Consider the following 24737-nt stretch of genomic DNA (forward strand, 5'->3'; position numbering starts at 1 on the left):
AGATAAGCAAAGGAGGCACAAACCCTCCACACCTCATCATCGTCCTCCTCTTCCTCCTCCTCCTCCTCCAAACCTCTGCCTGTCTTTTGCCTGACTCTCTAAAGACACTAATGGCTCTAGCTCTCCTCCAACCGCACGCTGAGGAGGAATCATCCCCATCAGGGCTCCCCTGGCCTCCTCCCCGCGTCTCCCTCGGCAGTGGGCTCTCGTCTCCCACAATGCCCTCTGTCATTATCAGCAGCTCCTCTATTCATCTCCCCGGAAACAATCCGTTTCTCACAGAGGCCCGTCTGAAACGGGCTTTGCCGTCGTTTTCTCCCGACGCTGGAAACTTCTTGCTAATGACACTGAAATGAATGCATTTTTTCCCCCTTTTTTTGAGGCAATTGCAGCTAATTAGGAGGACTCTTCTGCTAAGTACTGAAACATTAAGATGACACACGGCTCATTCAGGATTACTTTAATTGGTACAATTTATAGTAATTTGGTAGCAATTACATTTTTTTGGTGGGTGGAGATGAAAGCTTTTTTGTGCGCCGCGTTTTTTGTCTGGTTCTCTTTTGTGATGTAGTCTTAATAAGCTCTTGAATAATGCTCTTCAGAGCGGGAGCGACAATGTCGTTTCCCCCCCTCCCCCCCTCCCTTTGCCAAGTGCTAAATACTTTTGAACTTTGGCACCCTTGTTTCATGACTCTTTCTTCTTCCCCCTCCCTCTCGCGCTCCATTGCGGCGTTCATGAGCAGTTCCGTCACGTAGCTAAGTTTGTCTGTGAAATCTGCCACCAGCTAACAACCGAGATGTTTATATTTTTTCACCGTACCCCCCCTCTCTCAATTCTCTCTCTTAAGAGGCAGGCTATTGTTGCCTGGCCGACCGGTCCCTTCTCGAGCTGTTTGGTAGCAGGAGTAAACTTGTAATTTAATAGCCTGCAGCCTTTTATTTGTGCGGCAAGTCCCCCCTAAAGCCCTTGGAGTGATAAGGCGCCTGGAAACCCATCTATTTCCCAATAGAACTGGGGCTATCGAGGACGGGCAGGGCTTTATTGGGTGCACACAGTGTCCGTGACAAACAGCGTGACCTCCAGATGGATAAGACGGCACAGAAGGGGAAGGGCGCGAGGAGAGAGAGAGAGTGAGAGAGCGAGATGGAGAGAGAGAGGGAGGCCGACAGGCCAACAGAAGGACGTCTGGAGGAGAGAATGAGAAACCCGGGGTGGCAGAGCGACAAGGAGAGAAAGGGAGCTGATCGAATGTCGTTATGATGGTGTGATTCCTCCTTTTTTTCTGCCGTTTTTTCATGTCCTTCTGGGTGCTCGAGGTCTCCAAATGTTTCCTGCAGCCTGTACCCTGGGCCTGTGAGGGCGCTGTATGTAGACGATCTAATGATAAGCAGGGTGAATTTGACATAGCACACAAGCAGCTATATAGCAGAAGGTGCCATCCACAGCTGACTTAAGACCATGGACCTGCTCTGCTGAGTTTAGATGAGCTCCTCCACCATCAGGTCAGTGCAGGTAATGCATTGTACCGTCCAGTTAATAGCGGTTATTATAAATACACAATATTCACATCATACTTTATATAAATTAATTGAAACAATAGGCGAAGGAGTTCCGTTACTCTGAAAGGCGAAACACTATAAGAGGAAAACGACGCCCAGCGACGATGCGAGGTCAGTTCTTTCTCTGTTTTCAGACCTGTTTCAGTTCATTTGCACTGTGGGTGTAGGTCTATACCTGGGTGGCAAATCTCAGCAACTGACATGGCCCCAGTAATCACATTTTGGGGGCTGGACAAAGGGCATGCAATAGTCCTTGTTCCATGTTTTGCCGATCTTGCTTCAAGAACTCTCTCTCTCTCTCCCCCTCCCTCTTTTTCTCTCCCTCTCTCTCTAGTACAGAGGGGATTAAAAGATTTGAAGCAAGATCAGACACATGCTGTTTTTAAGTTTCACTGCAAAACAAAAGAGATTGAAATGTTATTCATTCAGAATCAAATGAGTCTTTTTGAGGCAGTTTCCCTCGTTTGGAAAAATGTGATTAACATTCCCTAATGGATTATAAAACCCAGTAATATCAAGGCATGTAATAATGGTATTAATTTATATGGTGCATTTTGGCATAATGAACATCTTAATTAACTAATTTTGGTATGCCACCAAGTTAACTCAATGCACTCAGTTGGTATACATATTATTTGACCATGATTCGTGTGTGTGTGTGTGTGTGTGTGTGTGTGTGTGTGTGTGTGTGTGTGTGTGTGTGTGTGTGTGTGTGTGTGTGTGTGTGTGTGTGTGTGTGTGTGTGTGTGTGTGTGTGTGTGTGTGTGTGTGTGTGTGTGTGTGTGTGTGTGTGTGTGTGTGTGTGTGTGTGTGTGTGTGTGTGTGTGTGTGTGTGTGTGTGTCCGTGTCCACACCATGCAGTGTGTTTTCAGTCTCTATCTGACATGTCTTAGGGACAACCATGAAAGTCTTTGTGTGCATCTTTTTGTGGTTTCAGAGCAGATGTGCTGGAATAGTGTCTACATTTCAATGTCTGTGTGTGTATTTCTGTGTGTATCAGTCTGTATTTCTGTGTGTGTGTGTGTGGGGGTGGCGTTTCCCAGTATCTGTGGTCATTGTTGGGCGCGGTGTGCATGGTAAAAGGTTGAGGTGGTATAAATAGCCTGGTGGGGCGGCGCGGGGTCGGCGATGACCTTTTCAAAGGCACACTGGAGCTCATCATCCTGTCAGTCGCCCCCCGGCAGCCGGACGCACCGCGGAACTTACTAGAATACAGGCGACTACGGAGGTCACCAGAGGTCAAAGTGGCACAAGGCTCTATGGGTGGAGGATAAAGAACAAGAGAACACCACAGAGAAAGGGAAGAGGAGCGGGAGGGAGGGGGAAGGAGGGAGGGAGAGAGAGAGATATGTAACAATTGAACGGAAGTGGACAAAAGGTCTAGCCTAGCTGGGTTATGTCAGGCAGTGGTGGCAGCTGTTGTTTGAGAATGAATGTTGGACACTTTCACTAGTAAAAGCTCAGTCACCAATGTGTGTCGTTTCTTTAGAGGAGTTTTGTGGGAAGAACCTGTAGCGAAATTTGTCTTTTGAGTTCAGTTGAGTTCGTATCTGACAGGATACGTGAGTCAGGCCTCGTACACTTCCTCCTCCTCCTCCTCCTCCTCCTCTCTCTCTTTCTATTTCTCCCCTTCTCTGTCTGTCTCTGTCTCCGTCTCCGTCTGTTCCCCCGAGACATCTCTTGCAACTGCCTGACTGCGGAATGGACGGTCCCAACGTGGTACAGATCGGCCGGATGCCCCACCTACGTGTTTTCTCGATTCATTTCCTCAAGTGTCGACTTTTATTTACCTGGAGAGGGCCAACCAGTTCCTGAGTCTCCTCCAGCCTGTCCTGTGGTCTGAGGAAATGTGCTGGCTTGTTTGACTACACCTACAGTGTCAGTCGTGCCATGCATCACGCATCACCCCTGACTGTTTGTTATGTCTGAGGTGCCTATTCCCATTACTGCTCAGCTACCCCGGTCCAGTGAAGGCTGACCAAAATCAAGACTGGCCTGTTAGGCTGGTATTGGCCGAGCCTGTGTGTAGTTGCCAAGCAACTGCTCCAGTGTGTGGATTGGCCGTGGGTTATTTTGTTTGTTTTCAGCGAACATGTATGTGTGTGTGTGTGTGTGTGTGTGTGTGTGTTTGTTTTAATTTCTCTTTATTTAAGTTGTTGGGCTGGAAAGGTCTCTGGTCAGATGAATTTAATTATTGTGTAGAGGCCCATCGGAATGTGACGGTCCGCTGCGGCTGCTCCATTTCTGACGTTGTAGTGTTTTGTTATCGGCCAGGCCTGTGTTTCATTACTTGGTGCGCTGTGGGCCCTGTTGACGCGGATCAGTGATTTGATCACGGGGGCTCGTTCATGTTAGAAGGATTTGGAAAGACCTCTGAATGGACCTCGGTCCGGTTTGGGCCCCGGTCCACAGTCTGGGCGTTGGATGAGAAGACCAACTGTGGCCGTGTTACATAATTACCAGTTTAAGAGGCCATTCTTCATTCTTCTAAGATGGAAAATGAATCTGACCGGTACTGGTGCTCGATGGTTATGCCTCATGCGGTGTAGTGATATTCAAGGCAAGCACACACACACACACACACACACACACACACACACACACACACACACACACACCAGGCTGTGTGTGGACAAACACTGCTCTGCTCTGTGTGTCTGGTGGGACAGGCACACTCAAAGCCCTCCTGGTTGGTATCATTGGAAGAGGCACTGTAAGCAGAGACGCAGAGAAGAGTTGAGCGGCACAGTTGCTGGGGTAGAAGATGGGAAAGGGCCAGCAGGACATTTGCAGGGTGTTTTTTTCCGCATCTGCTTTTGTGCGTGTGTGTGTTTGTGTGTGTGTGTGTGTGTGTGTGTGTGTGTGTGTGTGTGTGTGTGTGTGTGTGTGTGTGTGTGTGTGTGTGTGTGTGTGTGTGTGTGTGTGTGTGTGTGTGTGTGTGTGTGTGTGTGTGTGTGTGTGTGTGTGTGTGTGTGTGTGTGTGTGTGTGTGTGTGTGTGTGTGTGTGTGTGTGTGGGGGACGTGCTCTGGTTCTGGTGGTGTGGAGGTGGATGAGGAGGATGGAGGACTCAGCTGGATTTGGGTTCGATAAGCGTTCACGCCGAAGCGCTCCCGCAAGCTGCGAGGCCTGGTGCTGTGCGAGCCCTGGCTACACAACGCTGGACGGATCAATGGCGCCATTGTACGAGGGGAGGGATGCCTTGAGTCCTGATGTGCTTTTATCTCCATGTCGGCTTCTCTCCTAAAAGCAGAATCTCCTTTTTTTTTTGTGCTCCAATTCCGCTCTCTGGGAAAAAACTAGAAATGCTCGATTCCGCTGATTCCCAGAACGCTGTTACAAGATGGGAGTGCCATTATGAGCAGTGCCTTTGTGTCATTTGCGTATCTCACTCAATCTCCCAAGCACAGAATGTACCCAGTAAAAAAAGTAATTTGTACAAATGACTTGATGTCTGTGCCAAGTTTTCCCCTCTTCAAAAAGCTATTTTACTTTTTTTTTTTCAAGTAGAAGAGTTCCATTGGCAAGAGCTGAAGATGTAAATAGGCTTCTTTGTGCTTGCTGAAAAACAGGCAAATGAAACGGTTCCTAAACCACTCTGCTAGCTCATTGTAAGCTTCTCTGGATGGACAGAGGCGATACGTCCGGCTCTGGCCCCCGACTAAAGAAGCGACTCATTCTTGAGGAGAGGAGAAGGCCTGCTGGTGTGACTAACTTCCCCAAAAGTCCCCCGCAGCCCGCTGACCAGTGGCAGACGCGGTCGGCCGCTGCGCTGTTGCCCCAGTCCAGGCTCATCCGGACACAGGAATGGCCGCGTCACGCTGGCGTGTTTTCCGGGCGGTTTTGTCCGCTGTTGTGCTTGGATCACTGTGATTGGAAGGGGTGTGTGTGTGTGTGTGTGTGTGTGTGTGTGTGTGTGTGTGTGTGTGTGTGTTTGGGGGTGGGGGATTGCAGGCAGTTGGCAACTGCCAGACTAAATAAGAAAGACTCTCTCAGCCTGGGGTGGGTTCACTGTGGAGTAATTCAGTCACTGTGTGCATATGACTACTATATCTGTTATTATTTCTTCAGTAGACTGTGTTTGTTGTGAATTATCCCAGCATAATATGGACATTCAAATCAAAAGTGGCTACAGTAGCTTCACAGGATATGGCCCATACAGTTTGTAGTCTTTGTCCTTCTTAATGTGTTGTGTTTTCAGCATACATTCCATCATTGTTGTGCCCTAGAAGTGTTTAGTGGAATGTGAATGGTAGCATGCATTTACATGTCTGTGATGGAGGAAGGCCTGTTTCTAGGGAAGCTCTCAGCACTGGCTCCTGTTTGTCTGTGAGTGAAGGCATGCATACTGTACAGACACACGCACGCACACACACACATACACACACACACACACACACACACACACACTTAAACAAATAAACAAGTCCAGCTGGACCATCTAAATGGCCTCCGTGCAGCCTAATCTAGCACATGGGAAATAAACCCAAATGCATTCCCTTGCACTCCTGTCACTGTAGAAGCCAGGTGTTCGCCTGTGTGAGTGTCTGTGTGTATGTTTGTTTGTGTCAGCAGGTTCCGCTTTTGCATGAGAATGTTTTTATAGATCTTTATCTGCCATATTTTTGCATTTATTTCTCTCTGTGTATCTCTCTCTCTATCTATCTCTCTCTCTTTCTCTCTCTTTCTTTCTTTCTTTCTTTCTTTCTTTCTTTCTTTCTTTCTCTCTCTCACTCTCTCTCTCTCTCTCTATCTCTTTTTCTCTGTCTGTGTGTGTGTGTGCGTGTGTGTTAGGCAATGTTTGAAGATTATCTAGGACATTAAGTCTATTTGTGCACATCTCTATACTGATGCATATATGCATAGAAAAAAGTGGGAAAGAGTACAGTCTCACATATTTTGGCATTTATGTTCTGTCTGCACCTCTCCAATTTACACTCTTTCTCTCTCTCTCACTCACTCACACAGACACACACACGCACACACACACACACGCTCACACACACGCTCACACACAGAGTAGCTTTATTGAGCTCCCCCATCCACCTAATGACGCTCATGTGAAAGGTCAGCTGACTATTAATGCAGCCTCCTGCACTGACCCCCTGACCGGCTGGCCCGCCGAGCACAGTGTGGGCTTTTGTCCATCCCAGGCCACAGCTGCTGTCGTTTCACACCCACAGCCGCTCCACCTAGCCCTACGCTGCCTCCGTCAGTTCCAGCACTCTGGTGCAGCATCACGGGAGGTGTTCTAGAAGGTTCAGCCTAAAACCGTTTCAAAGTACTTTCCTGTTTTGTGTTTGTGGAGAAAGTGATTGATGCTTCCAGCGTGATAAAGAGTTTTATCAGTGAGCAACATTTCCAATTTGACAAAGATGAGTTTATATCTGAGTTTGTGACTGTAGTTATTGCAGGTGGAAGTGCGCTGAACAAATTGATTTGCAAAGTGAAGGTGCCCATACCTCAGACACTTGCAGGCCTGTTTGTGCAGCCGGAAATGTTTTCTGTATGATGAGATTATAGGAGTCTGGCTGTGGCAGTGTTTACAGGCAAGCAGTAGCTAGGTAGCTAGCCCCCCCACCCCCACATACACACACACACACACGCACACGCACACACACACGCACACACACACGTACACACACACACACACACACACACACACACACACACACACCCAACACACACACTTGTTTGTTTACTCAGGAGAATCCACCTCAGCTGGGCATCAGCAGATCTGAGTCTGCTGTTGTGTCAACTCCTCTCCTCCCAAATCCGCCGAATTTCACCCTCCCAAATCCGATTACGCCGAAACCGCCTCCCCAGGGGCCCTGCCAAGACACGAGCTCAGCCACCCTCTGCTACATAGAACCCAGGTTCCTGTAATCAATCCAGCAATATGGAGTCCTTAGAACCCAGGTTCCTGCGTTTGTTTTTCTGGTAACATGGAATGAGAAATAAGTTCCACGTATCCATGCTGGCCTTGGCCCGGAGACAAAGTGAGAGGAATAATGTGAAGAAGGCAGAAAGAGATGGGAATTCCCCCACCTCCACCCGCTAGCAAATTTTCTCATAATTCACAGAGACTGCAGCAAGATGTAGCGATTATGAGCGAAGTACGACGCATACAGTGCAACTACAGCCAGGGAGAGAGAGAAAAGAAAAAAAAACACGAAAGAAAGAAGAAAAAAAAAAAGATCTAGCATGTCTCCGATTTATCTGAAAGGGCCTCCCACGCACTGAAAGATGAATTGGCGCAGGAAGTCATTAATCTCTGAGCATCTCTCATTTTTCTTCGCCGACATGCGTGTGCGCTCCGAGTCGCCGCTAAATAGAGAGGGTATCAAACGCGCTCAGTGTTTTGAAGTAGCGAGTCTCGGCAAGGTGCGAATAATTGATGATGTTTAGCAGGGCACTGTTGTCTCTGGTGCATGTCTGTGGAGTGTGAATGTGTTTCACTGGCACCGTCGGAGGAGCTAAACGCTTATTTCCTCACCTCCCACTAGGCCGTTAGTTTTGTTGTCATAAATAAACACATAAATAAATGATAACGATGTCCTTGTTTGAGGCATGTGTTATGAGTTGTGTTCAAACCCATAGTTTTCAGGCTTACTGTGTGGATTGCTAATATGAGAGACTGTGAAATATGCTGGGATTGTTTACGCTATTCAAAGTGAAGATATTGCATGAATATTTAAAAGTGCTCTGTGTGGTTCGTTTTTTTCTCCAGAATTTCCAAGAACATCCCGACCACCAAAGACGTGGAGCCACTGCTGGAGATTGATGGGGATATCCGGAGCTTCGAGGTGTTCCTGTCGTCGCGGACGCCGGTCCTCACAGTGCGCGATGTGGAGATGTTCCTGCCCTGCACAGTCAACCTGGACCCCAAACTCCGGGAGATCATCGCAGGTCAGTCCAGACTAAGAGACACATAATCTACTATAGCTTTACCACCACCACCTCACCAACCCCCCTCCATACAACTCCGTGTGCCCACAGACCTGTTGTGGCCATAAGGTCAGAGCCAGGGCAGAGCCTGGATGTGATAAAACACTGCAGTTTGCCCTCGGTCAAGACTCTACTCACATATCCCTACACTGCGACCCTGTCAAAATTGACCAAAGTGAAGAAGGAAAAATTCCCTGTATCAGAGTCTTTTATTTTGTAATATGTGGATTTAATTCTGATGATGGCTGTTTGTGATGAGCAGCGTTTAGAGATGCTTAGGTGCGATGTGCCTGATGTGTTCCCCAGAGGGACATGAGAGGCTCCGTATGTTCCTTCAACCACAGTATATATTCATCAACTTTCAATTTGTCAATGTCAGTTTTCACACATGCTACTAAGATAATTGAAGGCAAAATAAGTCAGTGTTTCAGAATGAGACTTTTAGCAGATTGCTTGGAATTGCATGGAGTTTTCTCTGCATGGGAGTTATTTGTTTATGTTTCACAGAAGTGGCATCGTTTGGCCTTTGAGTTTGTGTTTAGCTTATGACAAATGGTCCAAAAATGTTCTGATGTCTTTGGCTACAGTTAGGTATGCGTGGGAGGATCTGAGTGGCTTTATTAGTGAAGGCCAAGATATGATCAAACTTCAGAGATGAAACGTCCCTTTCTCTCTCTCTCTGTCTCTCTTCCTCTGTCTCTCTCTTTTTCTCTCTTTTTCTTCTCCCATTTTCTCTTCCTTCTCTATCTCTCTCTCTCTCTCTCTCTCTCTCTCTCTCTCTCTTCCTCTGCCTCTCTTTTTCTCCCTCTCTCTCTCTCTCTCTGATCTCAGATGTCCGTGATGCCAGGGAGCAGATGCACATTGGAGGAGTGGGCTATCCCGCACTGCCCCTGCAGGAGGCCTCGGCTCGCGGGGGGGCGGCGGTGTTCGGGCACCACGCGGCGGTGGTGGCGGCGGCGGCCTGCTCGCCCAGCGGCTCCATGCCCGGGCCCTTCCCCCCCGGAGCACCACTCCCCCCGCAGCCCCACAGCAGCTACTACAGCGGCCTCACCGGCCCACAGCACCCCTTCTACAACAGGGTGAGATGACTCATAGAGACACACACACACACACACACACAAAATGCAACATGAGACACACATATACACACACAGTACAACAGAGTGCACAGAAGACACAAACAAATGACTCTTGGCAATCCACATTTGACAGGGTGAGGTTCAACACTGAAACAAACAAATAATCTCTGATCAAATAAGCTCTAAGATTAGGACCGTTTGCTTCACCTAGTTTCATCTAGTACACACAGACACACACACACTCACTCCACCAATAATGACCCTCAGAACCACACCATAAACACATACACACACACACACACACACACACACACACACAAACACATACACACACACACACACACACACACCAAAGCAGGGCGAGTCCTCCCTCTGCCAGCCCTCCAACCTGCTGCTGCGGCGGCTGCTGGCTGGCCAGACCCAGTGTGTGCTCCCAGAAGCCCACAGGGGAGCGGAGGCCTCCCCAGCGCCAGCAGATGGACAGCTGGAGCTCGGACACGCCGCCAGACTGACAGGAGGAGGGCCTCTCTTTTTCAAACTTCTCCAACTCCTCATCCACTCACCTGACATATGCACAGCTGAAACAACTTGCCTGCTTTTTAAGGCCCAGTTGACTGAGGTGGTAGTAGTAGGAGTGCACAAATATTTGTCTGAATGCATATCCTCCGAAATTATCCTCCGTTCAGATGAGGTTTGGTTAGATGTTTTCGTTTTTATTCGGCTGGAACTGTAAACAGGGCATAAGAGTTGGCTGGCTGTCTTTTCAGAGGTGCCATCCAGTAAGTGGAACCTAGTCTTAGTTGCTATGTGCCACATCCTGAAAACATTTGAAACCCATTTATTTGCACACCAAGCCATTTTTAAACATTAAGATTTGTTATTTTTAATGTTTGTAAAGTGTGGTTTGGTTCCAGTTAGTGGAACATCCGTTCACTTCTGACCGTTTTATGATTTTTCCCCTATTTTAACTTGTGGGTGTTTGTTTCTTTATTTGTTTATGTGTTGATCATTTACAGTCTTCATTTACTCCTCCTCAGTGGCTGGTCAGCATCTCTCTCTCTCTCTCTCTCTCTCTCTCTCTCTCTCTCTCTCTCTCTCTCTCTCTCTCTCTCTCTCTCTCTCTCTCTCTCTCTCTCTCTCTCTCTCTCTCTCTCTCTCTCTCTCTCTCTCTCTCTCTATCACTGACCCTGTTTTCTTGGCCCCCCTCAGCCATATTTCCCCCACCATGTCTATCACCTGCCGAGGCATTACTCTGCCATTACCCATCATGCCCCTCCATTACGCCCGCCCACTAAACCTGGCTTTCACAAGGATCCCAACGGACTCGTAAGTACCCAGCCCAACCAGACCTCAGGCAGTCTCTCAGGCCCAACACACACTAATACAGACTTATAACCAAACATGCAAATGACTTGGAACCACTTGTTGACATCAATAAATGGAACCGAATTGGTCTTTCATATGTATTTATTTGAATCTGATTATTTTGGCACTTTTATGTTGAAAGTTATTGTATTGTTATCTGAAATGTAATGAATTGTATTACTTGGTCGAAATCACACGTAGAGAGAAATAGTTCCTTAGTGCTCTAGTTCAATAGTTCCTTAGTTCTCTAGTTCAATAGTTCCTTAGTGCTGTAGTTCCAGTTTGGTTCCATGTCCACTGGCTACATGTTTGTGAGTGTGGCCACTTTTGCTGAGTGTCTCAACACCACACATTCATAGATCAGCTTTAGAGAACAACACCAGCCAGCATTTCCATCTTCACCCCCTGGCCTCTCAGTGTGTGTTTGTGTAAATGAGAGAGTGTGTGTGTGTGTGTGTGTATATGTGTGTGAGTATTTTTAGACAAATGAGTGTGTGTGTGTGTGTGTGTGTATGTGTGTGTGAGAGTATTTTTAGACAAATATTTGTGTGTGTGTGTGTTTCCTCTGTGCCTCTCTATCTCTTCCTCTCATCTCTTCATCTCTTCATTTCATCTCCTCACGTCGCCCCTTCCCTCCCCACTAACCTCGCCCAATCCTGTGTCCCCATCAGGACGCTATCAAAGAGGATGCCCGGGAGGCTGCCCCCTCTCCCATGGTAACACCAGGAGTGTGTTTATGTGTATGAGTGTGTGTCTGCGCCACACTAGTACCATGTCTTACACTGCAGCCTCTACTACACACACACACACACACACACACACACACACGCACGTCCGTTCATAAACACACCTTTGCATGACTGATAGTGCTGTCTTAAGAGGAAACCCTGTTGGGTCCATGTGTGTTTGGATGCTGATAGTGCTGCGCTGTTTAGCATCAGAGTTGGATTATTCCTCAGTGTTTGACATGGCAGACATGTTCGCATTATTATCAACTCCCAGAGTCTGTGCATGTTCTGGGGTGCTGAAAGTTTGGAGCGTGTTTCGAGTGCCACAGTGGTTTAGTTATCGTTTCCTACACATTCACGACATTCCTACTCAATTTCATTTAACAGAGCAGGCCTTTAACATATTGTGGTGTTTGGGTCTGGACGGCTGGATGATGTATGCATGCCTTTGTGTGTCGTGTGTGTGTGTGTGTGTGTGTGCGTGTGCGTGTGTGCGCGCGCGTGCTTGTGTTAGTGTTTTATGTGAGGTTGTGCATGCTGTTTGTGTGTGTGTGTGTGTGTGTGTGTGCGCGCGTGTGTGCTTGTGTTAGTGTGTGTGTGTGTGTGTGCGCGTGTGTGTGTGCTTGTGTTAGTGTTTTATGTGAGGTTGTGCATGCTGCGTGTGTGTGTGTGTGTGTGTGCGCACGTGTGTGCTTGTGTTAGTGTTTTATGTGAGGTTGTGCATGCTGCTTGTGTGTGTGTGTGTGTGTGTGCTTTTGTTAGTGTGTGTGTGTGTGTGTGTGTGTGTGTGTGCGCGTGTGTGTGTGCTTGTGTTAGTGTTTTATGTGAGGTTGTGCATGCTGCGTGTGTGTGTGTGTGTGTGTGTGCGCACGTGTGTGCTTGTGTTAGTGTTTTATGTGAGGTTGTGCATGCTGCTTGTGTGTGTGTGTGTGTGTGTGTGTGTGTGTGTGTGTGTGTGTGTGTGTGCGGCGCACATGTGTGTATGTGAGGTGCTGGAGAACTCTGAAGACAGCAGAAAGGGAACAGAGAACAGATGTGCAGTGATAAAGGCGGCGATGCTGGAATGTGGTCCTCTCGGACTATCTGACAGCGGCATAAGCAGCTGGCGTCATGCACTCTGGGAACACACTGCCCGCTCTCATCCCATCACCACAACCTCGGACTCTCCTCCCCTCCCCTCTCCTCTCCTCCCCTTCTTTCCCCTCTCCTTTCCTCTCCTCCCTTTCCCTCTCCTCTCCTCTTCTCCCTCATCCCTGCTTTATCCCTTCTTCTCCTCTCTTTTTCATCCTCTAGTCTCCTCTCATCACTGTTCTACCTTCTCTTCATTGTCCTTTTTTATCCATTGTCCTCACCTCTCCTTTACCCAGCCAGAGCCCTCGGGTCTTCATCCAGACTGACCACTGCAACTATTGCCCATAAAACCAGCAAGAAATTGCTCATTTAGCCCCTTCTCACTCTCTTCCCCCTCTCTATTGCCTCGTCCTTTCTTTGTGTCCTTCTTTCTTTATTTCTCCATCTTTCATAGCTCCCCTCTCATTGAGAGCTCTCCTCTCATTTCCTGTCCTGACCCTCAGTAGCTCCTTCTGTCCGTCTCTGTCTTTCTCTCTCTCTCTCTCTGTCTCTCTCTCTCTCTCTCTCTCTCTCTCTCTCTCTCTCTCTCTCTCTCTCTCTCTCTCGCTCCCTCGCTCTCTCTATCTGTTCTGCTCTGTTGTCCTCTGGGCACTGTGGTGTAATTGGCTGCTGATAGTGGAGGCTGGCTTCCTCTGTCAGAGGGATTAGCATCAGCAGCAGGGCCATGTGCACAATGCAGCGCGCCGGCCTTATCTCCACCCAGAGACGCTTCTTCCTCCCTCACGTGCCTCTGTTTCCTCTCCCCTTCTCTCAATCTTTTTTTCCTCTCTCTCTCTCTCTCTCTTTAGCTTGTTCTCTCTCTCTCTCTCTCCCTCTCCCTCTCTCTCTCCCTCTCTCTCTCGTTCGGTTGCTCTCTCTGTAATTACTGTCTTATCACAGGCGATGCTTTCTCACCCGTCTGTCTGGGTGGGGTGGGCTGGCTGGCTGGCTGGCTTTTTAAAGGTTTTCTCATGATAGAACTTCTGCATTCCTTTTTTTTTTTGTCCTGTCCTCACTCCGGAGGGGACTCTGCATTCCCCCGTCTCCATCCCTCCCTTAAAGACCTAACAGACTCATGCGCTGGCTCTGCCTCTCCAAGGGTCGCCCGCTGAGATTAGGAATCTCCAGCTTCGCTTAAGAATGTGTAGTTTTAAGTCCGATTTGAAGTGCCATGAACTCGGGCGACTTAAAAGGAGAGATTTGGGCAGATTCAGACTGTGCCTCCGGTCTGATTCCGGGAAGCCCAGGTGAATGGAACGCCAGGTGCCTGTTCTTCTGCACCTAGTATGATTGACTATGGTGGAGAGGATGTTTTATGTTAATGTGTTGCTCCCTCCTTCGCCTTCTGTCTGGTTTAGCACAATGGGTTTAGCAGGTGGCCTAATGTTCTCCTTCTGTCTATTACCCACTCATCCCCCTCTCCTCTCTCTCTCTCTCTCTCTCTCTCTCTCTCTCTCTCTCTCTCTTTCTCTTAACCCCCCTCCCCACCCCTTCTTTCTCTCTCTCTCTCTCTCTCTTTCTCTCTCTCTTTCCCAAACAGTTAAAGACACAGGCTTCCAAAGCCAAGCAGGTACTGATCTCTCTGGACCGTACTAAACCCTCTGCTCTGCTGCTGTTGCCAACTAGTCACACTCTTGCTCTCGCTTTTTTCCCCTCACTCGCTCACTCACTCGCTCACTCACTCAGCATGCCGCTTAGAAACCAACACTGGCCGTCGCTTAGCTTAAGTCTGCACTGCTAATATCTTTTTCCCTTCCATTCAAGTCCGTTCTTTCTCTCTCTCTCTCTCTCTCTCTCTCTCTCTCTCTTTTTCCTTCTTCTCCTTCTCCTTCTCCTTCTCTTTCTCTCTCTCTTTCTCTCATTGTTTTGACCTTTGATCCATTCAATCAAACTGTTCCACTGACATGGACTTCATGTGTGTGCTATAATGTATGGCTTAAATATGTCAAGTCTCAGCCCTAGTTATTATATTTCATTCACACAGTGTGTGTTACTGCCCCACGCATGCACACTCCTGATACACACGTCACAGAGTACTGACAAGGGCGCCCCATTTAGCAGTTTCCAAATGGAGACGACGGAACACATCACAGTGTGGCATATTCACTGTGCCCAGATGAAGTAAATATGGGGACACAGCAGACTGTAAAGCTGAGACGCTAGCGCTGGCGTTGTGGAAGGCATCGTACTGCGGCGCGCCAGGCTGGCCTCCTCTTGCTGGGCTGTGCTGGGCTGTGCTGGGCTGGCCTCCTCTGGCTGGGCTGTGCTGGGCTGTGCAGGGCTGTGCAGTGCTGTGTAGAGCGGAGCTCGAATCTGGTACTGTAACCCCCATGGCCACACATCTCCCAAATATGAATCATCCCAGCTGTCGCCGTTTTTATTGGCAAATGAATAGGGTGATTAAATCGGCCGGTCTCTCAAATGAGAATGCTGGGTGTGAGTCATTAAGCCGCTATTGCAGAGGCCTTGAACCCCACCCCCAACCACCCCCCACCCCCCAACACAGACACACACACATACACACTAATACACACTAATACACACAGGCAGACAGACACACTCACCGAATGCCCCCACCCTCCTGTTCATGATGGAGAATCAGTCAGTGGCCATTATATTCCAGAGATCTGCAATATGGGTCATAACATTTCCAATTCCCACTAATACATCTGTGTGGCGTCTGGCTCTGGGCGTCTCTAAGGATGCCAGGTCCCTTTGTCCTGCTGTCCATGCAAGACACTCAAGCGCTTTGCGGCCAATCAGAGCTCTGTCAATCACACGCATTGACATCAGGGTTTATGTCTTTACAACAAATATTTTAAATTGACACATGTGTTGGCTCTCCTCTCCTGTAGGGCATCTGAACCGATAAAAGCAGCAGTCTGCATTTTTTGGAAGAGATGTGCTTCCAATAATATTATCTTTCCTTTCGAGGGCCTACTGTATTTTCTTTTTTTTCTCTCCTCTTCCTCTCGGTCCTGATAGAGAGCATCCTGTCCAGGTCCCGAGGAACACGCCGGCCGTGCTCTTCCTCCTTATCAGGCCAGCGGCCTCTGGGAAGCCGAGCCCCTGGCCGAGGAGCGAGCACTGCGCCGCGCTGCACAGGAGAGAGCTAGTGGCGCTTACCGCTCGATTATCACCCCCGTGTAGTGAGGAGAGGTGGAGGAGAAAAAGAAAGATAGAAAAAAAGAGAGAGGTAGAGGGAGAGAACTGTAGACTGTCCGACCACAGGCTCTCTTCCCATCTCTCTTTCTATAACCTTCATGTGGTCTGCTGCCACACACACACACACACACAGACACACACACACACACACACACACACACACACACACACACACACACAGCAGACCAGGTGCTGTGGTCAGACGAGTGCCTGCCGCAGCGTGAGGTTTCCCAGCCCAGCAGGAGCCCTGCAAGCTGACTGCCAGCAGAAGCGGCAGCATCGAGCAAGCAAGCAACACCACCTGTATGGAGTGGCTATTTTTATAAACGTGTGTGTGAGTGTGAGCGTGCGTCTGTGTGTGTGTGTGTGTGTGTGTGTGTGTGTGTGTGCGCGCATGTGTGTGTGTGTGGCCCACGCCTGTCTGAAAGCATCGACAGACAGCCTCCTGCTCTCTAAACGTTCGTTTAAACACCAATGATAATAACACTTAAACAGTTACTCCCCCACCGCCACACCTTCCCCCGCAGTAGGCCCAACTTAGCGACTGTAGTGGTGTTGGTCTCTTATTGGCCTCATGCATATCAGTCCTATTCGGATTCTGGGCCTCCCACGTTTCCTCCCAGGTGCTCTCTCTTGATAAACTGCCACCATTTTTAGGGGTTTATTTTGGGCTTTTGGAGCTTTTTGCATTCAGGCTCATTTTTTTCTTCCTCCCGCTTGATTAAAGACAACTGCATCTTCTCTATTTGGCCTAGCGTAGCTCCTTCCTCTATGTGTCTGAGTTCTGTGAATGTGCTCTTAAGTGTTTAGTGAAGGGGGAAGTGCTTCTCTAATGGCGGTTTTGTGTGTGGACACAGGCCCCTGGCTCTGGCATGGCTGCCGCTCCGTGGGTCCCTCTCAGCTCCATGACCACAGACATGGTGTGTGAGCGCGCAAAGCAGATCGAGGGCCTGGACACCAGCATGCTGGAGCAGTATACCACCACCATTAAAAAGGTGAGGAAGGCCTCAGTCAGAAAAAAGCCCATCGTGTACAAATAAAGATGGGTAGACGTTGCACAAAGAATGGGTTGCATTATTAAAACGTCAAAACAAGACCTACCAAATGGCTTACCACAGCAATGAAGTTGTGAATTGAAAACATTTTCTTTAGCATTCACTTTTCTTGAAGGTTTATCATTATCATCTTCTATAAGTGGTTAAATATTTTAATATACAGTATGTCTGTGTGTGGTAGTTCCTGTGAGGTTCTGGTTTTCCATACTGGCTTGCTATACCCACAAATGCTTAAAAGGAGAGTTCTTGTGTGTAAAGCACAAGATTGCCTTAGAGGCCTTGTGTGAGGTGAATGGCTTCTCATTTTCATTCTGTTTTTCGTTTTTCCCTCCACCGTAGGCCAACGTGAATGGAAGAGTCTTATCTCAATGCAACCTGGATGAACTGAAGAAGGAGATGAACATGAACTTTGGTGACTGGCAGCTCTTCAGAGCGATGGTGAGGCCCTCCGCCACGCCCTTAATGCTGTTTGAAAGCGTCTTTGATGACTTTTGTCATGCGCCCCCCCCCCCCCCCAAATAAATACATCAGCACCTCCTTGGCTTTGTTTGTACTGTGGGTGGGAGATTTAGTTCAGTGCAGAAACGTTGTCTCATTCGCCCCAAATCTCCGCGCCGATATCTCCCAAAGTTTCCGTAATCCTCCGGTAGAGTGCGGCCCGGCTCGCGGCCTCTCTGAAATCAGCAACACATGTAGCCGTGTTGATCGGGTTTCCATTGGTGCTCGCACAAAACGCATGTTGTGTTGCCAGCAAAGCAGCCGGCCATCTGGCCCAAGATGGTGGACGTCTGGATGAAGGAGGGTTATTGTCAGTGCGGACGCTCCTCTCCAGCCAAACATCTGAATAGCCCCGCATTTTTTTTTTTTCTTTACGAGAAGTCGTTTTTTTTTCTCCCCCCTTGACGAAAAAACACATCCATCTGGTTTGAGGATGAGTCCTAATCGAGCAGGACTGGTGTATGTGTGGCCGCTGTGACTGTGGCAGTCATCATGGGTTCAGGCATTTTGAGGGAAAACAAGCCTTATTTGCTTTATTTGCGGTGTCTTTCAAATAGCATTTCACTGTCCTTGTGTCCGTCCGCACTGTTTTGCAAAGGCTAGTTTCAGTTTTCTTATTCATTTCAGATGCATTTGTGCATGATGCAATGTTGGTTATAAACACAGTATAATACATAAACACAGCCTTCCTTTGTATATTCCATGTGTGTACAAACAAAGCCACGTCTGTCAGTATTAGTGTCAGGTAAATTAACTAATGCCGTGTCAAATAAAACACAGTCCCTAATGCAGTGCACTATTTTTGCATCCTTTTAAGGTTATGGAGCAGCGCCAAGCAGAAACCCAGCCACTGCATGACGACTCACGTGCTGGCAGCGAGCTGGGCAGCAGCGTGGGGGGTCCTGCAGAGACCAGCAGGCGCCCTGGAGGGCCACCTGACGCCACCCTGGCCCCCGACGGCACCATGCGCTACAGCCTCAACCTGAGCTTCGAGGAGCTCAGCAACGTGGGCCTGGAGGAGCCACAGAGGCACAGCAACTCCAACTGGACAGTAGGATGGCCACACATACACGTGCACACACACACACACACACACGCACGCCTATTGCCTGTACAATTGACATCATTTCACATGTGCCTCATGTTTATAGATCTATATATATGCCCATGTGGATAAATGGACTCGCATTCACACAAAAAGCAATCAAGAACTCAGACATTTGCATGTCATTCTCCCACTTCTACATAGAAACCCGCACCCATGCACATTCAGACACTTTCTGTGTGCTTGCACATGTGACCAACTGCTGCAGAAAGAACTCACACTTCCTGCGCAAGTAGCGAGTATATACTGCTCGCTGGCCGAGCTTCTGTATTTCTACTAGCCTCAGCAGAGCAGAAAATAGCCTGTGGGTTTCGGGTGAGAAACTGACCTCCACACGTGGAGGAAGTGAGTAGCTGGGCCGAGAGCCGCATGGAGGGGAGAGACCCGTGTGTCAGAGGACGCCCCCCCACCTCTTCCTGCTTTCGGCCCACTCTGTTCACACTTACAGGGGAGTCATAACAACAGCTAACCAACTCACTTGTGCAGACACAAACACAAATACATCCAACCTACAGCACACACACACACACGGTATAGATACATGCATAGTACATACATACATACATACAGTCATGTACACACAGGTGTGCACACACATGCATGCATATACATATGCACATTTCAGCCTAGTCTGTTGGGCAAATGTTAGGAGTAGATACTATGCCAATTTGATGTGTGTGATTGTGGTCCCCCTCCTCGCTGTTTTCATGGTCACAGGCTCCGAATCACAGGACTCCCAGCATGACGAGCCTAAACTCCCAGGAGTCCTCCAATGACATCTGCAAGCTTACCGACAAGCAGCAGGCCGAGTACCACACCGCCTACCAGGAGTACATCGCTCAGATGGCCCAGCTGGAGGGCCTGGGAGGGCCCGGGATGGAGGAGAAGGCCAAGGAGGGCGAGCCGGACGGACGGAAGGCCTTCCCCAAGGGCCGCTCCAAGGTCACCGACACCAGTGACGGAGATGCCCAGCTTGACCCCATCACGGAGGAAGACGAGAAGCCTGAGCCCGGCTCCGCCGCCCGAGCCCTCCTGAGCCGTAAGACCAAAGGTCCGGGGCCGCGCTACCAGAAGGTGCCCAACGACGAGGACGACTCTGGGGCGGAGGAGTCGGACAGCACCACCCCGTTGCTGAGCCAGGAGAGGAAGCGCCAGGAGGCCGAGGCCCAGCCGCCCGACGAAAGCGCTCACCTGCTGCCCAAGGGGAAGGACTTCCTGTCCGAGATCCTCCTGGACAAGAAGGAGTCGTCGGACTCGGGCCTGCGCTCCAGCGGGAGCTCCTCCGACCACTCGCTGCAGGACGCCGACTCCGAGCCGGAGGCAGCGCGGGAGCCGCAAGAGCTGATCGAGCTGCTGGAGCCCGAGGGCCTGGTGACGAAGCGCCTGCCCAGGAACCTGAGTGGCCTGCAGGACCCGGCCGTCATGCGCATGTCCATCTGCTCAGAGGCGCCGTCGGAGGGCAGCGCTCTGGCCAGCAGCCCCGAGGAGAACTGGCCCGCGTCGGCCGTTACCAACCTCAACCGCTCGGCCAGCAGTAGCACCCTCAACAACAACAACAGCTCCAACTCGCAGCACGCCCTGCGCGAGAACACCAACACCACCGCGACCGTCGCCGACAGCCCGCCGATCATCATCAGCCCCGGCTCCACCAACAACACCACCTCCTCAATCACCACCACCGCCGTGCTGCACAACGAGAACCTGAGGGCCCTCCAGCGGAAGAGGGGCCCCAGCAGCGAGAGCCACGCTGATGAGGAACGCGAGAGTGTCCTGTGAAGCAGCAGCAGATGGGCAGCGCACTAACTGACCCCATTCTGACCATTGATGATGTCATGTCTGTGTGCAAGACAGGAGTTGAAATAAAACCTAATAAAACCTGAAGTAAGGAGAGTTTGCATTTCAAGCCAAATCAACACTTGGCCTCACAACAAGTTTTTTCAAATGTGGTGTCAAAATGCCAAATAGCTCTTTCTTGAAGAAGATGCTAGACTTTCTGACAGCCTAGATGTGAAGTACCTTAAATTTGCTAGAAAAAGTTTATATTAATCTACCAAGTGGGATCAATATGGAGAGATCTTGCAATAATCTCGTAAAGGACTACATTGGCCTGTCAGATATACTTCAACCTTGAGATGGTCATCAATCTTGTCTACTGATAAAACTCGTGTTTGATTCAAAAATAAAGTGATGTGTTGCTGTTACCTGAGGTTTTGTGCCAAGCAGTGAACTGTGATGGTACGATGTAAGACATAATAATGTGACTTTGTGAGTGTTCACTTGAACTACACTTCAAAAATCCTCCAAACTGTTTGTCTGAAAGTCTGTGGTGTTCATTGACAGAAATGCTGTCTAGTTTTTATTTTGTTGAAATTGATATTATGTAGGTGTAATGTGCTGTTTGAAAAATGCTGAGACTCGTATGTCGGCCTGATTAAATCTTCAGGTGTTGTGAGACAAATTGATGTGAGAAAAGTAGATGTTACAAGTCGTTGTCACATAGCATGGCAGCGCTGCCAGAAATATTTTGCATGCACTGTTGGTGTGTTTTGGTAGATGTTCACACAATTTTCCTTTGTCTCTTCAAGAAATAAACATGTCTGGCTACAAAATGTTCATTGTAGTTGATTGTTATTTGAAATGGGTTCTTTTTGTTTAAACACCTATCGATGCACATTACACTTGCATTAATAAGAGAAAGGAATTTTGGAGGTAACACTGTGTAGTTCAGTTATTGGGTCTAGATCACCACCAGTAGGTGGCAGACTTCTCCAAAATATAGACTCACTCTTAAAGAGCGGAAGAAAGCGCTTTGTGTAGCCTGACTTGAGGTATGAAATGGTTATGCCATACGAGGAAGCAACAAAATGATTGGAATGGTCTTCTGCTTGTCACACACCACACATAAGCTACAATATGTTGACACTCATACACTGGATAGGCGAGCATGGACTCTTACAAAAGTCGTTTATTTTACTGATAAAGCATAAACATTGCGTTTTGACATGAACATGAAAACAACCGTGATAGACATTTCAAACACCACTTAGGATGGACACAAACTTCTAATATTAAATGCTCTTTCATTTGACAAACTGCTCAGTTGATGTATGGATTCTGTATAGAAGTGTTTGCACATGGTGACTACAAGGTGGCCTTATTTAAAGATCACACTGGCTCGCCGACAGGCATATGAAATTGTTTTGATGCGTCAGGGAAAGTGAACTGCCTCACAAGCCAATCATGTCCTTCACGCAAACGCACATTGATTGACTGCCTTTAACTTTCGGTCAAAGTTAGTATATTGCAGCTGTCAAGGACATTCGCCAGGTAACAATTCTGTGTGTAGCTTGTTGCCCAATTTTGTAGTTATATATTTGTTTGTGACATTCAATACCTTGAAGGAAGAATAAACCAACTGTGAGCGAGACTGTTAAAGAACACCTGTTAAACTACTTAGTCAACGTTGCCACAGGTGAGAGGTTCGTGACCTAGCCTCCTTTCCCCATCAATGAAGGATGGAGATTGCGAATTCAAGCGTGCGAGGTGAGTCAGTACAACCCTTGTGGTACAGCTCAATCTTTAACTGTATTCCATCAAAATTTAGTAGTGCGTAGTCATTGCTGGGGAAATGGTTCTGATCATGCAGTCACCTAAAATAGTGGATTCTGTGTTCAGACCACGAGTCTAGCAATAAGGTCAGGTCATCGATGGATACAGGAGGTTCTGCATACCATAGACCACATGACATTTCTCGCCCTTGTAGCAAGGTTCAGGCTGCAGTCCGTCTTTCCACTAATGTACAGTCTACAGTAGAGGCAGGTGGTCAAATAAAGCATTTGATTTATTTTGTATAAAAAGGTACAATTTACAATATTACTTTTATAAAAAGTTTCAGCATAATTAAGTACAGCTTTACACTTTTGCAGAAATTTGGAATTTCCACAACTATACAAGATAAAACTCCCTTAGAGTTTACATCATTTCACTCCTCCGTGTCATGTACATCATCCAGTCCTCAAATGTGCCAAAATTACAATGATCTGACAAAACATAGCCTACTAAACTTTTTACAGCGACGAACCGTGTTGTCCCCTATTCACGCTCCACCTTAGCAGAAAAAGTGAAGACTTCACAAAAGGAAAATTGAATCCTCATGACAATATTCTTCTTTCATTCTCCTCCCAGTGTCGGGGATATAGTGCTTCTTCCATTTGAAGAAAGGACCTAACGAGTCTAACGATAAATAATAAGTGTCCGAAATGATAAACACGATCACATAAGATTGTCCTTTTATGCAAAAAGTCTTTTGAATCAATTAAAGATTAAATCCAGACCGAGAACAAAAATGGAGGGGAAAAGTCCGTTCCCAGGTCCTGTGTTTTTCCCGTCCTAACCAAACACCTGCAAAAGATTGAGAAAGAGGCGCGTTGAGAAAATGCAAACAGGGCAGAGATCCGGACAGACTGGCGCCAGAGAGGAAGCCACAGTTTGAACATTTAACCAAACACTCCAATACTGAGAAAACCCTGGAGTCCAGATGGACAGTCTCACAAGTTACACTATAGGGTACAGTCCGAGGTGGGGTTTCTTTTAGGATCTGGCACTTGAGTATATTGAACCATGTCGGTATCCCAAACATGCCAATGTTAGAGATGCCTATGGATGCGAACATCAGAAGGTTTCCAACAATTCTTTTATCACAGATGTTGGCGATTATTCTTCAACACTAGCCTACGTTACTCGATATGTTGGGCTCGTGGCAGTTGTCATCGTTTATGGCCTAATCAGACATCTAGAATTTGCGTAATCAAAAATATGCTGTAGGCCGATATAGCCTAAATAAAGTAGCATACAGTTCAGTATCTCTAAAACCGTAATGCACATCGAATTTGCCTTACTCATGACGTACAAGTTAACTTAAAACATATCCTACAATGTCCTCCCTGTAACGTTAGCCAATAACATGCAGGAAAATCATTCAATATGTCACATTGAATTATTGAAATAAACTGGATAGGCTACTGTATGACGGAACACAATGAAATGGATAGACCAAGTAGGAGTATTTACCATTTTAACGGTAGAGCGTCTTCTGGTCTTCTGTGGTCAAGTCTGATGGAAACTCCGGAGACTGTAGGATGAAAACAAATTAATTAACGTTATTTGTTAGGTTGCTATTAAAACGTTTCAAGCAGTCTGTGAAATCTAGCCTATACAGCAGTCATTCCGTTAACAGTAGCTTGCACAATTTGTCCAACCTATCTGTTAACATATGCCGTCACTGCGCAAGCATTACATGGTTTTGTTTTGAGCGAATGGAAAAAAGAGCCTATACCCTTCTATCCCTGCGCTTTGCTCATCAACCGCTTAATATTTGTCCTAAATGGATTCCATACCTGTAATGATAAGATGCTTATGTCTGTGTTCAGAGTTGTCAAGGGTGTTCTGGATGTTGCCTGCCCTGGTCGCGGGTGATGGAGGCTGGTTAATGCAGAATTGGAGTCGAGGGCAATCTGCAGATCCAGAATGTAATCGATGACATGCTGCAGGATTTCCATCTTGCTAACGTTCTTGTTCTGAGGGATACTGGGCACCAGCTCCTTCAGTTTTAAATAACAGTCGTTCATGTTGTAGAGCAGACTCAGAGGATCGTCCACGGGGGTCTTGCTTCGGGAGATTCCAAGACTGTGTTCTGTCAAATTACCGCTGTTTTTTCTGAAAGATCTCACCGGGCTTATTGCTTTCATATTGAACTCGCACGATTCAGTCGTTGATTGCGTCGAGAATAATCGTTCTATAGCCGTCCTACTTCTCCAGCCGATGGTTGTCGAAGCAAACGCACTGGATTAACAAGCTGTCATTGCTGTATATATAGCCACCGATGTGGGTTTGTTACGCAGCGGTTTTGTGTCTGTTGATTGGCGCTAGCGCGCACGTCCATCATCGCTCCTCGCGGCCTAGCATAGGTCCGTCCACAGAGAGAGCAAGTCCCTCCCCGGCCTTCCGCGTTCTTAACCAGTGAAAACGCGTGTGTGAGGTGGTGCTGAAAGCTTTCAGCTTCCGTGGGTAATTTCACAAATTGAGCATTATACCTGTTTCTGATGAAAAGAATTAATGATTCGCAAA

General features: G+C 47.9%; 2 protein-coding genes across 6 annotated transcripts in view; one reads left to right on the forward strand and one right to left on the reverse strand.

Moving 5' to 3' along the window:
• kidins220a (kinase D-interacting substrate 220a) overlaps positions 1-21224 on the forward strand; it is a 49356-nt gene extending 28132 nt beyond the window's left edge. For 3 of the 5 annotated variants that reach the window (XM_076299504.1, XM_076299506.1, XM_076299505.1), the window contains exons 23-30: positions 8289-8467; positions 9338-9585; positions 10795-10911; positions 14329-14358; positions 16811-16948; positions 17348-17446; positions 18324-18557; positions 19329-21224. In XM_076299504.1, coding sequence (XP_076155619.1) covers positions 8289-8467; positions 9338-9585; positions 10795-10911; positions 14329-14358; positions 16811-16948; positions 17348-17446; positions 18324-18557; positions 19329-20387 — 2104 coding nt within the window. In that variant the 3' untranslated portion in view covers positions 20388-21224. The remainder of the gene's footprint in view (positions 1-8288; positions 8468-9337; positions 9586-10794; positions 10912-14328; positions 14359-16810; positions 16949-17347; positions 17447-18323; positions 18558-19328) is intronic. The other 2 variants (XM_076299507.1, XM_076299508.1) reach the window with 2 other exon arrangements.
• Positions 21225-21558: 334 nt separating this feature from the next.
• id2a (inhibitor of DNA binding 2a) lies at positions 21559-24462 on the reverse strand. The gene is made up of 3 exons (XM_076299509.1): positions 24008-24462; positions 23682-23742; positions 21559-23012 (listed from the first exon to the last, which is right to left on the reverse strand). Exons 1-2 carry the CDS (start codon positions 24356-24358, stop codon positions 23686-23688), a joined length of 408 nt encoding a protein of 135 aa, XP_076155624.1. The 5' UTR covers positions 24359-24462; the 3' UTR covers positions 21559-23012; positions 23682-23685.
• Between the last annotated feature and the right edge of the window lie 275 nt (positions 24463-24737).

This window comes from Alosa pseudoharengus, unplaced genomic scaffold, assembly GCF_046254945.1.
Source record: "Alosa pseudoharengus isolate Yale_2024_CS ecotype anadromous, Long Island Sound unplaced genomic scaffold, YU_APseudo_1.1 YU_APseudo_1.1_scf_22, whole genome shotgun sequence".
In the NCBI taxonomy this organism is placed as follows: Eukaryota; Metazoa; Chordata; class Actinopteri; order Clupeiformes; family Clupeidae; genus Alosa; species Alosa pseudoharengus.